Genomic DNA, 15,377 nt, shown 5'->3' with positions numbered 1-15,377 from the left:
TGCATCCCTGGCAAACTGTTCTCTTATCCTCATGCTTCCTGCAGTCTGACTGAGGCACAACTGCCTATTTTCTTGTTTTCTCACAGCACAGTAGATACAGAATACTGACACTGTAGGATGTTTTTTAAAAGATTTTTTTTTGGGCACTGTGAAGGAAAAACACAGTGATAATTTTTTTGATAGTTTGATGAAACTTCTTTTTTTAGTGAAATGTTATATTGTTAAGGATTCGTATTTATCTTGAGAAAAACTTGATGCCCTAGTATCTGTTGCTATTTCCTCAGAGCTATTTGAATTACTGATTTCAAAGTTGTATTGAAAATGAATGTGTATCTGATTCATGTAATGCTATGTTGTGATGTGTTCCCTCAGGATACTTACCACCACCACTGGAGGGAGGGAAACCTTTCTTCAAGTGCTCGTTGTGAATTTTGCAAAAAAACCTGTGGGTCTTCTGAGGTGCTCTCTGGCATGAGATGTGAATGGTGTGGCATCCTGGTATGTTGTGCTGCTGCATGTATTTGTGGTAACCACATATATATATATGGGCACATGCTTTTTTGAACACTTGATATAAATACAATTTATTTGCACACTGTATAAATATGTTTTTTATACACTTTGTAAATACACGTAATCTATACAGTTATTTATTTGAATTTTTTTTATGTGTTAGATGGGAAATCTGATTTTTTAAATCCTCCTCATAGTATTCTAATTAACAACTCTCAAAGTCACAGTGAAGCTTTGTGTAAATCCAGTGGAATTTATCAGGACCTAATCATTATAGATCTGTGGCTAGAAGCCTGCAGGCACTTTCTCTGTTAAATCAGAATTTATTTCAAATCATGAATTCTGCAAGGATAAAGACTTCTCATATGTTTGCTGTTATTTCAGCATAGAATAGGTCTTAGCCTGTGTGGTTGGGTTTTTTTTAAGCTGTCAGTACCAGTTTCTGTGTTTTTCCATTCACATGACACATGTTCATTTCCCGTGCAAGCTGATGGCACCCGTCAATAATAATTCTGGAAACCACAGCGTTTCACACACTGATAAACAGTGTGTAGTGCAGATAACAATTAGTCCATCCACTTAATGCCACCTCTTATTAAAATATGGTGGAAGTGAAAGTAGCAGTAGATGAGGTGGGAACTGAAAGTATGTGTAAGAAATCATTAATTTGCTACTTAAGGCTAGATGAGGTACTCCATCTAGTAATGATGTAAAATAAAACTCTAGAGGTTATTCAGTATTTCAGGTATGATTTCAATTATTTTATTTTTTTTTAATGTTGTGGGGTTTGTATTTTAATCTGAGACATAATTTCTGAGGTGGAAGGGACTGTATTTGAGAACAGCCAAATACAGTTCTCAAATGTTCTACAGTTTCTCTAGGAAATGTGACATGCTGTGTGGCCATACATACAAAGGTATGTGTATTCAATAAAGGCAGAAGATTTGCAACAGTGTAAAGGCAGAAACTATCCAGTCACCTTTTGGAATAAAACTGAAGACAGTCTAACCTCAGAGTCTGCAAGTGGGTACAGCTATATAAGAGGATACTGCTCTTTTCAAGCTGCTCAATATAACCTGAGCACCTTTTCCATTTCCCTCAGTAAATATCCACATGGAGTGGTGTATCAGAGTTTGAGACCAAAACTTTAAAATTCTTCGTGTAGCTGTATAAAAACCTTTTGCTTTTAACAGAACAGGTTCATGATTCTTGAAAGTTTCTTGACATATTAAGACTCCCTATTACTGGTAACACAAAATCTAAATTAAACAAATAAAAATCTAGAGTGGCAGATGGGCCATTCATTTAATGAAGATGATTTACAAAAGGTCTATATTATCCCTAACCTGAATTATACAATTTCAGTCATAGTTTGTTATGAATAAATTTACTTCCAGTGTGTATCACAAGTTCTTTACTAATGCTGTTGTTTATAGGCTCATGCTGCTTGCTGTGTAATTGTGCCACCAGAATGTACCTTTGGAAGATTAAGGAATATGATTCTTCCTCCAAGTTGTGTTCAGTTGTTTTCTCGCAACTTCAGCAAATTGCATTGTTTTCGGATATCAGAAAATTTGCAAACAGAATCAGGTAAAAATTTCAAAGTTGAATGCAACTAATTGATGAGTTTGTTTAACCTAGAGTCATCAGTCAATTAAATATATTATTTCTACTTTTTATTGTCTTTTGTGGCAATACAGTAACTTCTTGCTATTTCTGGGAGAGGTTAGAGATTTTTTTAATGGATGCTGTGCAAAATGTAGAAACTTCCGTTTACTGGTGCAGGGCAATTTGTGCACTATCCTTGAAACAAAGAAAGCGAAAACTTAGAATCAAAAAAATTGTGATGTTAATGTTATCATTGCTGAAAATACTTATTTCTTATATCATGTGTACAGATACTTTTATTTGTCTTTTGGATTAAGCATCTGTCCTTTTTAAGGTTTCTGTGCTGAAACAATGCCATATGTCTAAGCAGGGTAATGTTCTGCTGCCATCTAGAGTGAATGTTTGTCTAACAGCTCTTTAGGAGCAAGAATTTTTTTTAAGCCTGAGGTACGTGGAAGTATTTTTTCAGTTGTATTTTGATTATTACCTACCTGTAAAACCTTTGTTTTGGTGCTTGAATGGAATAGGAAAGGAAATAAAAGGTAGGCAAAATACAGCTCATCAAAGTTAGATATTTGCCACCGCTCTTTTTTCAACGTGTCAGATTGCTCTTGAGCTTAGTGCTCGTGGCTCAGGTGTGGTTTTGGTGAGGAGGGCTGATGATGAGCAGTCCCTGTGTGCTGTGTGCAGAGGCCGTAGCAGAAGCGCTGCTACGCGTGAGCCGCGTGACCCGAGCTCTGCGCGGCCCAGGCCGCTCCAGTGACCTGTCAGAGGCAGACAGGAGCAGTTAGGCTGCTCTTGTGGATTGGGTTTTCTTCAGTGAGTGTTTTTTTCTTTTTAATAAATTTGCTTGCTAGTGGTAAAAGATGTGGTATAGCACCCACTTGAAAATCACGGAGTTCCTGATGTTTCCAACATAAGAAGTAACCAAAACACAATCTAGTCTAGATGAGCTTAATTGTGCTGCAGGATTCACTGTAAACTTTGATTCCGTTCCGTTGTTAGGTATTTCACAAGTGTCCCAAAGGTTTAAGGGATGATAAAGTTGATTATTATAACTAAGAAAAGTTAATCACAAACCTTTAAAATAGAATCTTCGGTTTTAGTTTTCTGATGCTAAGTTTCCCTCTTCAGCGGTGGTGTGTTCTTTTAAGATGTCTGACTTTCACATTTTTTTTTTATTTTTAAATCACGTCTTAATAAAATTGACCATGGAACACCTTAAGTGAAAGAATCCAAGCTACACAATTTTAGCTACACCTTCTAGTCTCTTCCTTTCAATATTTTAAGAGATGGAAGAAAAGATTTTCTATTTCAGGACTATGCTACATGCTAAGAGTGTTATTTCATATTACACATAGTAGAGGTTTTTTAAAGTAAGAATGCCATTTTTGCGTTGCTTTAATGAAAAAGTTTGTCTGATCCTTTGAATTGAGGGAATGCAGCCATTAGCTTGTGGTCAGAAGCAGATACATAGGGATGGAGGAATATTCACTAACTTAATTGGGACCATTTCCAGTGCTTTGTTGTGACATGAAGAGGAAAAAAATGAAATTGAATAAAACCCACCTTGTTTGGAAAGCCAGAATGCATTTTTATAGTCCTTAGCCTGTGTGTCACAGAGGTATGGTATAGCAACACCTTGAAAAATCTCATTTCTAACACAGGCTCTCTTTCCTGTGGCTTATGAGAATTTCTGCCCCTTGGGCTTAGCTCCCCATCATGCAGTGGACAGCAGCCTCTCAGGATGGAGGCTCCACCCAGGGGAGGAGAGCCCGAGCCATGGGGCTGCTCCCCTTTCCTCCTGCTGCTGTTCTGTTGCATACCTGTGACCTTGACAGCTGCCTCAGCAATTGACAACTTCCTTTCTTTCATGGTCAGTGAGCCACAGCTGTGGCTTAGCACAAGGTGTGGTGAGTAATATTTGTGGTGCAGAGCCTCCCTTGCACTCTGCTGTGCATAAAGTGTTTTGTTCTGGGTTTCTGTAGTTGACAATGCTTTTTTGCATCTTGGTTTAGCACCTACGTGCTGAATATGTCTGGTGTCTCCACGTGACTTCCTTTATACCATCCACATCCTGTTGAGGCTTGCTTCCAGACCTGTTGCTGGATGTTTGCCATTCTCAGTCATCTGCTGAAAATCAGGTGTCTGCAGGTCACCGCCAATAGCACTGGATATTATTGCTATATTTTCTTTTTCTTTGCCCAAATTCTTCCTCAAAGGCAGAGCCAAGAATTGTCTTGAACTAGTTCTCACATCAACCTTGGTCAAGGAAGCTCAGTGCTCTAGCCTTTTAGTCCTTCTTGTTACCCATGTTCACAGAACAGACCTTTGTCTTCTTGTGAAACCCCACTAGATCCTGGTATGTGCTGAAAGTTACCAAGATGTGTCATGAATCCAGCAGCTCCCTGATACTCTCTTGGGATGTATTTGATGCTCCTCTGACAATGAAGCAACTCGGGACAGCTGCCTCAGGAGTTGCTGCTGCTTTTTCAGGAGAAAAGCATAGATTCTGGGTGGCAGATCTTGCTAAAGATTGTGTGCATGTTAAGGCTGTTTCAGGGAAGCAAGGAATTCCTTTGTCGAAAGATAATTAGCACTTCTGTGTGATGGCAGGCTTATTAAGAAATTCTCCTGACATGGCATGCGCAGAGGGTGCTCCTCAGTTGCCACAGCTGACAAAAGACATCACTCATAAGAATGTGGAAACACCAGTCTGAGGTACAGAGAGTTGGCAGTGGCCTGGATGCGTTGCCTGCTGCAGGCATAGGCACAGCTCGTCCCAAGCTGGTGGTTGGCAAGTGCCAGATGATTTGTCCTGTGCAGTGAATGAGTGCAGCCATCATCGCTGACCTACTGGGGACCATTTGTCTGAAGCGGCTTTTGCCACAGCATAAATGCTAAGCTTCATCACCAGCATTCAGCAAACATCTCTGTGTTGGAAGAGACTTCTTTTGAACTCTTGAGCTACCAAGAGATGCAATGATAGAGCAGTGTGGAGCCTCTTCCTCCAAATGATTCCTATCATAACAAATTTCAAAGTCATTGAACTTCACTGGAATAGTTTCAAGATGCTGTTGGTGTAGATTTCCCTACTATTCAGACTGAAGAAGAAAGTGTAATAGAAGAAGTCAGCTTCTTCTCGTCTAAACTGGGAAAGAAAAGGGTTGAGAGCCATCAGGAGCAGTAATTTCCTATTGTTATATTTACTCCTTCTTTAAAAAAAAAAAAAAAACTTATTATCTGGAATAAAATTCAAGAAGGTATTCAGCTTTCTCTTATTTTAAGGTGTTTCAAGACCATACTGTCTAAATTTCTCTCCAGTTTGAAACTTGATCTGTTTGTCTGTCAGCTATAACAGGGAAAATATCTCAACACACTTTTTATATTTTAAAAGCCGCAACTCAAAAGCATTGTTGTTGGTCTTCTTGTAGACACTTGAAGCATTACCCAAATATTCAGTGAGTTACCTGGTGTCAAGTTTAAGATTGTTGCCTAGGACCTTCTTGACATGCTATGATTCTGCTTCTTGGAAGTTCTCCTGCTTTAGGATTTTGACTTCTGCAGTACCTCTTTTGCTCTGAAGATCTGCCTTTACTTCTTTTATTTTATGCTTTCTTTCTTGCTTTCTGCCTCAGCTGCAAGGCATAGTTTTTATAAAGGTGTTGCCTGGCTTATATCTTTTGGAAGTTTTGCCTGCATCCCAGTCAGGACTGACCGGGATTTTCAGTGGGTGTGAGTGTGAATACTGTTATTTGATGAGCACTTGCATTGCACTCCACTGCTACCCTCAGAAAAGGAAAATTGATCATGTTTGGATTTGCACTGCTCTTATATGGCCCTGAGTGTCAGGAATAAGACCACAGTGAGGATGTTCTGCACAGAAGCAAGTGCAGAATGTTCACAGCATTTATTTCAATCTTTTTGGAATATCTTATGTATGCTTTTATTTTCTGACATGTTAGCTCCTAGCTTTAGTGAGAGTGATGACTCTACTGTCAAAGTCCTCTTCCAGAGAGCAGCAGTTTCTTTCTCTTTGGGTGTCAGTAACTTTGTTTTTCCATTGTGGAAATTACTTCTATAACACCAATATTTCTGACTGGAAGGCTGGATTGGTTTGGTAATTTAAAACTTAATGGAAACATCCATACTTTGGTGACAGTCAAACATCATGACTTCAGAAAAGAATGAATTGCAGTAGTTGCAATATTAAAACCAATACTATAAAGATCTCATGTGTGCCTTCACTGTAGCTACATGACAATGCAATTTTGTTTTTGTATGCAGTTTTAATGCTATGAATTATTATCATAAAATAGGTAGAAAGAGAAAGTGCACTTTTCTGACTGGTTCTTTTTGTGTTAGCTTGTTTGATGGAAGCTGTTCTGAAATGGCCAACACCTTCTTCCTCGTATGCAAATCAACAAAAATCCATCCTTAAAATGTCTCTCTTTTACAGATGAAGATGATGATGTTGATGGGTCAACACAAGGATCCACAAAAGACATTCAAATTTCAACTGATTCAAGTAAGCAAAATTTTAGTAAGGGATGAATAGTGACCCATTTCTTTATTCATATAATCTTAACTTGTATTGCCTTATGACAAAATATTAAATGGTTATTTTTCTAATGTTAGGTTTTAATTTCAGGTCCAAAGTTTTGGTCCAACATACTTATCCAGGGCCATACAAATGTCTCCTTGGTATTTCCATTGGTAGGTTGACATAAGTGGCAATCTGTTCATTACCTTGACAAAGAGATCATTTCTCTCTACTTGGTAATTGTAGAAAGAAAACATAGTGTTAATAATTCATAGACAAACTACAAATTTGGAGGTCAGACAGCAATGTCTTTTCAGAGCCTTTTGCTTCTGTGTTCTCTGGATCCAAATGTTGCTGAGGACATCAGGTGAATTTTTTTTGGCTTGGGCATGTTGCAGTAAACAGGACTGACTGGCTGGTTTTTGTGCAGTTAAATTTTTAAGCATGTGGAGTTTTCTGGGTTGGTAACAACCAAGTTCTTGCTTTTTAGAAGATGAGATAAAACTGCAATTTAAGAGCTTCCCACCCCTATATCCATATTAGTAAGTAGAATAACATGGTACATGCTACCTAATGGAACTGCGTGGATTGTTGTAAAAAAGGACATTTCAAATCAATAAACACTAATATTTTTTTTAATCCTGAAGTTCTTGTTAAATTAAGAGGCTGATTGTGCAAGTGGTATTTGGAATTTTTAAAAATCAGCTCAATAAGTAGTTGAATCAGTTATAGAAGAGATCTCAAGCATTCTCTTTTTTCACTTTCTTAGTTCCTGAGTGACTTTATGTTGTGATCCGTCGCCATACTTCCTTATTATGGGAAAATGCTCTAACTGCAGTTTGTCTAAACAACTTTGATTTTTCCAGTGTTTTAAGTGACTTAAGTGGTTGAATGTGAGGGCTTCTACATTTCAACAATTAAGCGTATTTCCCTTATGACTGTCAAAAAGAGCAAATTATGTATCCAGATATTTCAGCTGGATTCATTGGAAGCATTAGTAGACACCAGTTCAGCTTTAGTTTAGCCTTCCCAAAAGAAGAAAAAAGATATGAAAATTCAGGGCAGGATACAAACTTCAATATGTCAATTGTTCAGGCCGTCTCTGGACTGGAGAAAGCAGCAGTAGCTGGTATATTTTCAATGGTCATGTAAAGTATCATTAGTTGTGTTTTAAAGAGAACAGTGTTATAAAATACTGCTTTTTTGTAATGCATTTTCACAAAACTTTGGAGTGCAGAGTGCAGTAACTTCACTGTCATTTAGAAAGCTCAGCTAAAACCACACTCACAAAAAGAGTCAGAAATAGCATTTGCTGGTAAGACAGGACAGACTGTGGTGATGCAAACCAGGGCATGGCCATGCAGTACCAACCAGCAACTTCTTTAAACGTGACCAACTTCCTTTGTCTCCTTATCCTTCTATTTTCCCACACTACTTCTTCCCCAAATGGCTTTGATCTCTCGCTTTGATTCCTCTCCTCAAGTTCCCCTAACAACCCTTGTACCATCCCAGAAATGTATCACATGTATCTCATATATCCTTGCAAGCTGAGTGACCTCCTTGCTCAGTGAGGTGTCCTACAGAACTTCCCCTGTGGACTCCTCTGGTGTATGCCACCCCCAGGTGATGGGATTGATGGCCTCGGGTCAGCTCAGGACATGGCTTTTCTGGTAACCTACCTGGTAAAGTTACTGAGGGTCACCTGCCAGCTGTTGTGTTGTTGTGCCTCTCTGTCTGTGGGAAGTCATAAGCTGCTGAAGTTAACATGACAATGACACAGTTGTACAGGGCTGTACCACTCACCTGTCTCGGGATAACACCCTTTGTACAACGTGGGTCAAGAAGGGGCTGCTCACTGCTTCTGTGTCTTGACTCACTACATCTGCCATGGCTTTGGGATATTGCCATGCTTTCCCTCAAGAGTGTCTGAACTCAATTACATTCCAGAATATTTAGCTTTTCTTAATTCCGGCTCTTTATGTTTTAGGGGTACGTATTTCTAAAAACAATGAAAACAAGTCAGAACAAATAGAATAATATTGATGTGGAAAGACACACTTTTTCCACAGGAGAGAAGCCAGCAGAAAAGGATACCAAGTCTGTAGTTTAGTATTGTAAGAAGATTTGAATTAGTAGTCTACATTCATTTTTGTTACTTTGCCATTGTAATGGACTGGTTGAGTGAAATATAAAATTAGAAGATCTAAGTCTTAATATTGGTGGTTTAAATGTGTTAAATCAACCACTATATTTAGCCTACCAAGATACTGAAACCAAAAGCATAAAATTAACATAAAAACAATCACACAGTTTCTGAGTTGATAGATTTAACAGACACACAAGTGGGTTTGGCAGAGGACTCTCTCTGCGCTGTGGGAGTCTCTCAGCACTCACTGGCTGCAAGTGAACTGTCTGACTCAGCATGCGTCCCTCTTCTGCAGGACAAAATTCAGCCATCAGTGAAAACCCGTTCTGGAGGAGGTGTTAGAGGAACCTGCCTACCAGAGAAATGGGAGCTGCAGTGCTGTCAGCAAACAGATGTTTCATAGCATGTCCTTCCACAGCCTCTGTTTTGCCTTGCTCAGGTTACTGTTCGTCTGCTGAGTAAGAAATGAAATGGTTTTGTGTTAGATAGAACCACGTTGTTGGCTTAGAGTTTGCTTATGTCTTGTCCCAAACCAGCTGACAGTGCAGAGGAGATCTCCACTGTAATTCTGCAAGCAGAAACAAACTGTTTTCCAGAAGCAGCAAGGACAGCATGTGGGGAGGGATGTTTCTCCTAAAGATATTTAAGAAAACTTAAAGCTTTCATAAAAAGGGACACTGTGTTCTTCTGTAACTGCTTGCAGATAACTAAACATGTGACGTGTTCCTCAGCAGATGCTTGGAAAGGCTCTAAAAACTAAGAGAAGAAGAATTAAGAGGTGGCTACCAGAATGGGAGGACAGGTGTTAACACAGATTTGTGCTTCCAAGTTGTCTTGAAGCTAGGGGAGTTTCAGCTGCTCAAGAAAACAAGTTCAGAGAAGGCACACACCTGCAAATGGCTCTCTTGGAAGAGGAAGAGCTAGGGAAAGAAGGAAGGAAAGAAAAGGAATGGTGGGAGGAAGGAATCTGGGATTCTGAAAGGCTCTCTTCAGGGACAGTAAAAGAAAAAATACATAATTCTTAAGTACATAAATGCCATCATGTAGGGTTATGAATCCTAATACTGAGATAAACCAAACTTGGATAGTCCTCACTCTATGAAGTAGAAGAGCATAAAGCATGTTAATAACACAGGTTGTTTCGGAAAGAGTGGTTCTTGGTAAGCTATGTTGCTAGAATTTGGTCTTTTCAGAGTAATTTTCACAAATACACTCAGTATAGGCCTTAAGCTTTCTTAAGTGACAAAATAATTCAGGACTGCATAATTTTCCTGTCTGTCACAAGCCACACGTCTTTTCAGAAGCAAGTCTGTGGGGATTTGGAAGTCAAAGGAACACGAACTTTGGATTTATCCAATGCTGTTTGATCCTTTTCCCAGGAAAACTTGGTATCTTAGCCTCTGAAATCAAGTTCCACACTTTGGTAAATTATACCTGGAGCTTACTTTTTGTAGTTACTTTCCCCTTGGAAAGGCTAAGCGTTAATAACAGGTTATTTTCAGCTCAGGATCCCATGGTAATAAAAAAAAGATGTGTTTTTCAGGAGAAAGTCCTGATACTGTGTACTCTGATCCAGCAGGAAAAGATAATAGACATTTAGCAGTGAGGTGCCGGTACTACAAAACAGGCAGTAACTCCTTTAAGTACCACAATTTGATAAGTGCATCTGTTTCATATTAGCAAGGTGTTTTTTATGTATATATATATATTTTATATATATGTGTATATATATATATATATATATATATATATATATATATATATATATATATACACTAAGCAAGGGTAGACTTCACTTTGGTAGCTGGATCATTTTCTAATATTTAAAAATTGGAACAGGTGGATGGAAGAGCTTTACCTAATTTCAGAAGTGGTTGTAGTTGAGCTTCTTGCCAAGGCTAGTTAGACAAATCAGACTGGCATAAAACACCCCTTAATTTACATGTGTTGGATGTGCTCTTGACTCAATGGAGAAACGTATTTCTGGATGACTAATTGCAGTATGTAGCTGTTTTTTCTTCTGTTAATGTGCTTCCAGAAGCTCATGGGCAAGCAAACCATTTTTCGCTGGGTTGCAGTAGAAGTGTCCCCTGTGATGAGGACAGTGACAAAATTAAATGTGATTTTTCAGTGATGAAGCTGAGGAGGTTTTTTGTGTGATGGATACCAGATTAGCAGCATTATGCTTATTTATCTAAGAAATAGGCTTAGAGCTTAGAACATTACTACTGGTCCGTAGATCTAAACTTATTCTTGTAAACCAGTTTATTTTGAGAGTCAATCCAACTGTTGTTTGACTGTTTTTAAGACATGGAGAGCTCATAAAATATTCTCCATTTACAATTGCTAGGGATTCTCTCAGGCCAACTAGTATCTCACAAGAGCAGACTACAAAGGCACAGCAAATGAAAACAAGTACTAGAACTTGGATGAATGTTTTTATTCTCAGATGGTTGTCTACTTTCTGGATTGCTAGAGAAAACAGCAGAGACTTTGATAGTGTTAGGAAAGTTCATACTCAGAACATCAGCTGTGCTGTCAGAAACCTGTGTTCACTTGTTTTCTCAAGTTGTGTTAGCTCTAAAGAAGGTCACCCAGGACAGTGTGTCTTCTGGTTAACATTTGTCTATGCTGTAGTTACCATGGAGATCGCTCTGACAGAAATCTGTGTCTAAAGAATTCCACTCATTCTGGCATAGATCCAGCAGAATTTAAAGGAGTAGGTCACTTCCTAATGTGTGTTATGGCCTCAAATGCAATGGTTGTTGGGTTTCAAGGGTACTTCTGAAGTAAGAGTTGATGATATTTATATCTTCCTTATATTGTGGCTAAAAAGAAATTGCCAACAGATACAACCACTGGGATAATTGGAAAACTGAAAATCCACAGTGATACTACTTTTCATATCAACAAAAAGAATTGAAGAGTTACAATGTATCATACCAGGTTGGGTGTTGCTCTGAGCAACCTGATCTACTGAAAGATGTCCCTGTCAGGATTCTTGTACTCCATGATCCTTGAAGGCCACTTACAACCTGAACTATTTTATAATTCTGTGATTTTATTTATTCCATTTCTGTTTTTTCTTTGTACATTATCTGTTATACAGGCTTCTCTCCAAAGAGTGACAGCGTGGCTGAGGTTGGAGGCGGTATGGAGGTTATCTAAGACAGCCTCCTGCTAAAGCAGGGTCACTCAGAGCAGCTGGTCGCATTCACTAAGGTTTTGAATATCATAATAGAATCTTGGAATCGTTTGAGTTAAAAGGGACCTCAGGGATCATCTGGCCTCAATCCCCCTGACATGGGTAGGGACGCCTGCCATTAGACCTGTCAACATAGCCAATTTTGTCCCAGGAGAGACTAGGATGACTTGGCAGTAGGATGGGAGGCTGTACTGGGGACTGTGCAGTGAGGTTTTCGTGCTATGTAATGAGAACATCCTTGCACACACATTCTGCCACCTCCAGTGGAACTGATGATGAAGAAATATTCTTAAGAAGTGGACAAGTCTACACTGAAAAAGAAGTCCAAGCATAGCTGTCAGATTTCAGAATAAGGAGAAATAAAGATCATAAGAATTAAGGTATCATGATTTTTTTTGAGGGGTAGACTCTCATTTTTAGAAGACTGCTTTCACAGATAAGTGATAATCCTTTAGTTAATCCTTTAGATAATCTTTTAGTTCTGTGGTGTCTGCTTTTGATTGAAGTTTGAGAGCATACACTGAAGCAGAAGTAGGTGGATTAGTTTCAGGTGGTTCAAGAAAGCTAGCACTGAAGTGTCCTTGCTAAGTAGTTACACACTGCAGCCTTTCTTCATAATCTGGCACTACAGCATTGAGATATCCAGTGATGCACATTTCTGCCTGGATTCTTGCTTGCTTTTTAATCAGTCATCAGTTAGAGGTGGTTTGGTGGTTTTCTTCCTCCAGTTTCAGTTCTCCTTTTTAATCCTTCTATGGTAAATAGCAATTGTCTAGTGTACTTCATTGAACCTAAAAGCCAATATTATTTGAGAGCAAAAGGCTCTTTGTATTTTATTCAGTACTACAAAGTGCTTCCAAGCTGTAAGGGAAGCGTGGAAGTAGGCTCCAGTATGTAATGCATCTCCTTCACAATGTGCATTAACAGGCTGCATGATTAACCAGTTGTGTGAGCATTACTGCTGGTATATGTGGCTTTCACCTAAAATACTTCTAACACTCCAAGGATTGCAAGTGATAGCTTCTGGTGTCTGTACTACTTGATGATGAATGCAGGTGTACAGATTTATTGTGAGATCAGACTGTAACACTGTGCTGTACAATGGGTGACTTCTGTTAATCACTCAGTCCAATACTGCAATGAAAAGGGCATATTCTGTCAGTGATAAATAGTTATGTCTGCTGTAAAGCATCAGCTCTGGGGAGTACCTGCAAGAACCTGCAAAAGTCAGCAGCTCATCAGGGTTTTCATAAAGATGTGATCAGGAGAGGACACAAGGTCTGTCTCAATGGGATCTCCTTTTTTGTTTGGATTGATTAACTTGGTTTCCTTTCCAGAGGCAGTAAGGAGACATTTAATGCACTGGTAATATTAACTTGTTCCTAAAACCTCTCAAAACCTGCCTGTTCTATGAGAATATTGTTGCACTTTGCTATTACTCTTAAAAACGTTGCTTAAGAGAGAGACTTTGTCATACAGCAGGCTGTACCTGCGTCACAACCCATCTTTGTGAAAGGTGAACCTGAAATCCTTCACTCTTCACCCTTTCACAGATGTTTGTGCAACAATCTGTGCTCAACAGTTTGATCATGAATTTCATAAGGCTTTAGTGAAGTGAGCATGACTTAATAAGGTTTTAGTGAAGTGAAACACAGCAAAAGGCTGAAGGTCTTCATTTGCTGTACCTTCTTTCTTCTTTTCTGTTGTCCCTGTATTTTTCCTCCCACTGCCTGTACACTTAACCAGCTATTTTAAGGACTTTCCTTGGAAGCACTTGCTCACTTGGCACTGCTCTGGTAGGTGTTCTGAAGGCAGTGGCATTTTGTCTTGGTCTTCAAGTTGTTCAACTTGTCAATAATAAATGCATTCTTGAATGCTGAGGATGAAGAAGTGATAACCTACACAGTCTGGTTGTAACAGTTATATCAAAAGCCAGGATAAAATTCTGATTACTCATCCCTCTTTCTTCTCTGAATGTTCCCCTGTTTTAAATGAACCGTAACAAAACAAAATTTAAAATATTCAGCCTCAAAGCTTGTCCTGTGACAAAGAATGTTCCCACGAAGAAGCATTTCAGTGGGTTAAAAGCACGGGTTTTTGTTTTGTTTTTTTTTTTTTTTTTATTCAAGGTGTGTGTTAATGAAATATGATTGTTTTCATTCAGGTAAACAAACACTAAAGATATTTGATGGGAATGATGCAGTGAAACGCAACCAATTTCGACTAATTTCAGTTCCAAGGATTGCAAAAAATGAAGAAGTTGTGGTAAGATACCCAGTGAGGGTCAGTTTTCCAGTGTGATACATGTAATTTCATATTACAGTAGTAAAAAGCTAAGTTTTAGAAATGTAACTGAACAATAACAACAAAAATCTGTGAATGGGCTACAACACTGCAACGTAATTTGACTTCTTCAGGTAGTGCTCCTATTTTAGAGCATCTGAGGAAACGGTGGCTTACATATCTGTAGCACAATGGCAACCACAGTATCACATGTTAAACAGTCATTCTGCTTCCTGGTGTTAGTCTGAAGCCTGATTTTACTGATACAAGCAATACAGGATAACCAGCTCTTTAGATCTTGCTCCTTTTCTGTAGTAGAGGTTTGGTATTTATCCTGGACAGTCACCAATATTGCACTTGAGTTAATCAGCTTTGAACACTAAAGCTTATTATAGTTATTTCCATCCCTTGGTTGTGAAAATAATCAATTATTGATCACATACTGGCCCCTCTCAAGCTTTTCCAGTGTTCCATCTGGGATGGAAAAATTACTTCGTACTAAATCAAGTGTGCTGTACTGATCTTTATTTACTGGGCTAGGCAGAGACCCCATGCTGTGAGAGAAAAATCCCAGAGGGGGAACAGGGTGGTTCACAATAAAATTGTGCATGGTGAGGTCTCAGAGTCATACAGACTTGGCAAAGAAGTCTGAAGAATGGACTACATCAGAATTTTGACAATATAAAGCTCTAAAGATCGTTAGGATTTTTTTATCTTGATACTTTGCTCAAAATCAACTGGAGTTTTGCAAAAGGTTTGTAGTGTTCTGCATGTCAAAGATCTTTAAGAAAAAACTATGTACAGGACTGAAAGCACTTTTATTTAGGAGTGCTACTTGCCTTTCAAGCACATTTTACCAGGCTGGCACTTTTAATACCAGAGAAGAAGAATAGAAGTTCTTACAAGTGAGCTGTATTGACTGCAGCATCTGTGCTAGCAGAGGTGCTGCAGGCATGGGCCCATTGTAGGTGTAAAATTTCTGTGTGCATCTTGCAAAGACAGCCCTTCCCTTGCCTCTTCATAGGTGTATGGGTTGTGGCTGAGACGCTCACTAATTTTTGGCATCCCTTAGTGCAAGA

The 15,377-nt window shown here is 38.8% G+C and overlaps 1 protein-coding gene across 1 annotated transcript in view; it reads left to right on the top strand.

The window, feature by feature from the left end:
- Positions 1 to 15,377, top strand: part of DGKQ (diacylglycerol kinase theta) — an 85,601-nt gene that overhangs the window by 37,692 nt on the left and 32,532 nt on the right. The window contains exons 5-8 of the mRNA XM_059493070.1: positions 373 to 498; positions 1,950 to 2,103; positions 6,581 to 6,649; positions 14,180 to 14,280. Of these exons, the coding sequence (XP_059349053.1) occupies positions 373 to 498; positions 1,950 to 2,103; positions 6,581 to 6,649; positions 14,180 to 14,280 (450 nt within the window). The remainder of the gene's footprint in view (positions 1 to 372; positions 499 to 1,949; positions 2,104 to 6,580; positions 6,650 to 14,179; positions 14,281 to 15,377) is intronic.

This window comes from Ammospiza nelsoni, chromosome Z (assembly GCF_027579445.1).
Source record: "Ammospiza nelsoni isolate bAmmNel1 chromosome Z, bAmmNel1.pri, whole genome shotgun sequence".
Taxonomy (NCBI): Eukaryota; Metazoa; Chordata; class Aves; order Passeriformes; family Passerellidae; genus Ammospiza; species Ammospiza nelsoni.
This window is presented reverse-complemented; position numbering and strand designations above follow the sequence as displayed.